We start from the raw sequence: 847 nt of genomic DNA, 5'->3' as shown, positions 1-847 counted from the left end.
CTGCCCTGGGCTGTGTCTCTCTGATTCTAGAACTTTCTAAAGAGTAGAATGTCCTTCCAGGTGCCTCTGTCCAGACTGGTGTGTGTGCTGTGTGCTCCCTCCTCCACCCCAGGAGTCTGTCCACTCTCAGGATGGTCATTTGGGCGCTGCTGGAGTGTCCCATGGTGGATGCAAAGTTCCTGCATTTTCTCTCCTCCCCTCAGACCCTCCAAAGGCACACGTGACCCACCACCCCGTCTCTGCCCAAGAGGTCACCCTGAGGTGCTGGGCGCTGGGCTTCTACCCTGCGGACATCAGCCTGACCTGGCAGCGTGACGGGGAGGACCAGACCCAGGACATGGAGCTGGTGGAGACCAGGCCTGCGGGGGACGGCACCTTCCAGAAGTGGGCGGCCGTAGGGGTGCCCCCTGGAGAGGAACAGAGATACACGTGCCATGTGCAGCACGAGGGGCTGCCCGAGCCCCTGACCCTGAGATGGGGTGAGGAGGGGCCGTGGGCACAGAGCCTCTTCTCAGGGCAGCAGGGGCCCTGAGGGACCTCAGAGGGGTCAGGGCTGAGGCCTGGGGTCGGGGCCCTCACCCTCCCTTCCCTTCTCCTCCCAGAGCCTCCTCCTCAGACCTTCATCTTCATCATCATGGGCATTGCTGGGGGCCTGGTTCTGCTGGGAGCTGTGGCTGGAGCTGTGATGTGGGGGAGGAGGCGCTCAGGTGGGCAGGGGTGGGGTCTGAGTGTCTGTCCCACTGGGGATTCAGGCCCAGGTAGACTCGAGTCCTGCCTCCTTCATGGGAAGCACCATCCCCACGCATGTGATGGCCTGTGTGGGGCTCTGTGCTCACACTTACTCTGT

The 847-nt window shown here is 62.8% G+C and overlaps 1 protein-coding gene across 1 annotated transcript; it reads left to right on the top strand.

The window, feature by feature from the left end:
• Nucleotides 1-42: 42 nt before the first annotated feature.
• Nucleotides 43-841, top strand: LOC102254895 (H-2 class I histocompatibility antigen, alpha chain-like; the record flags this gene model as incomplete). Its single annotated transcript, XM_005871283.2, has 2 exons — nucleotides 43-479; nucleotides 603-841. Coding segments are annotated over 2 exons (676 nt in total), but the record flags the coding sequence as incomplete, so codon positions are not given.
• Between the last annotated feature and the right edge of the window lie 6 nt (nucleotides 842-847).

The sequence above is a fragment of the Myotis brandtii genome, unplaced genomic scaffold, assembly GCF_000412655.1.
Source record: "Myotis brandtii unplaced genomic scaffold, ASM41265v1 scaffold33349, whole genome shotgun sequence".
NCBI classification, from domain to species: Eukaryota; Metazoa; Chordata; class Mammalia; order Chiroptera; family Vespertilionidae; genus Myotis; species Myotis brandtii.
This window is presented reverse-complemented; position numbering and strand designations above follow the sequence as displayed.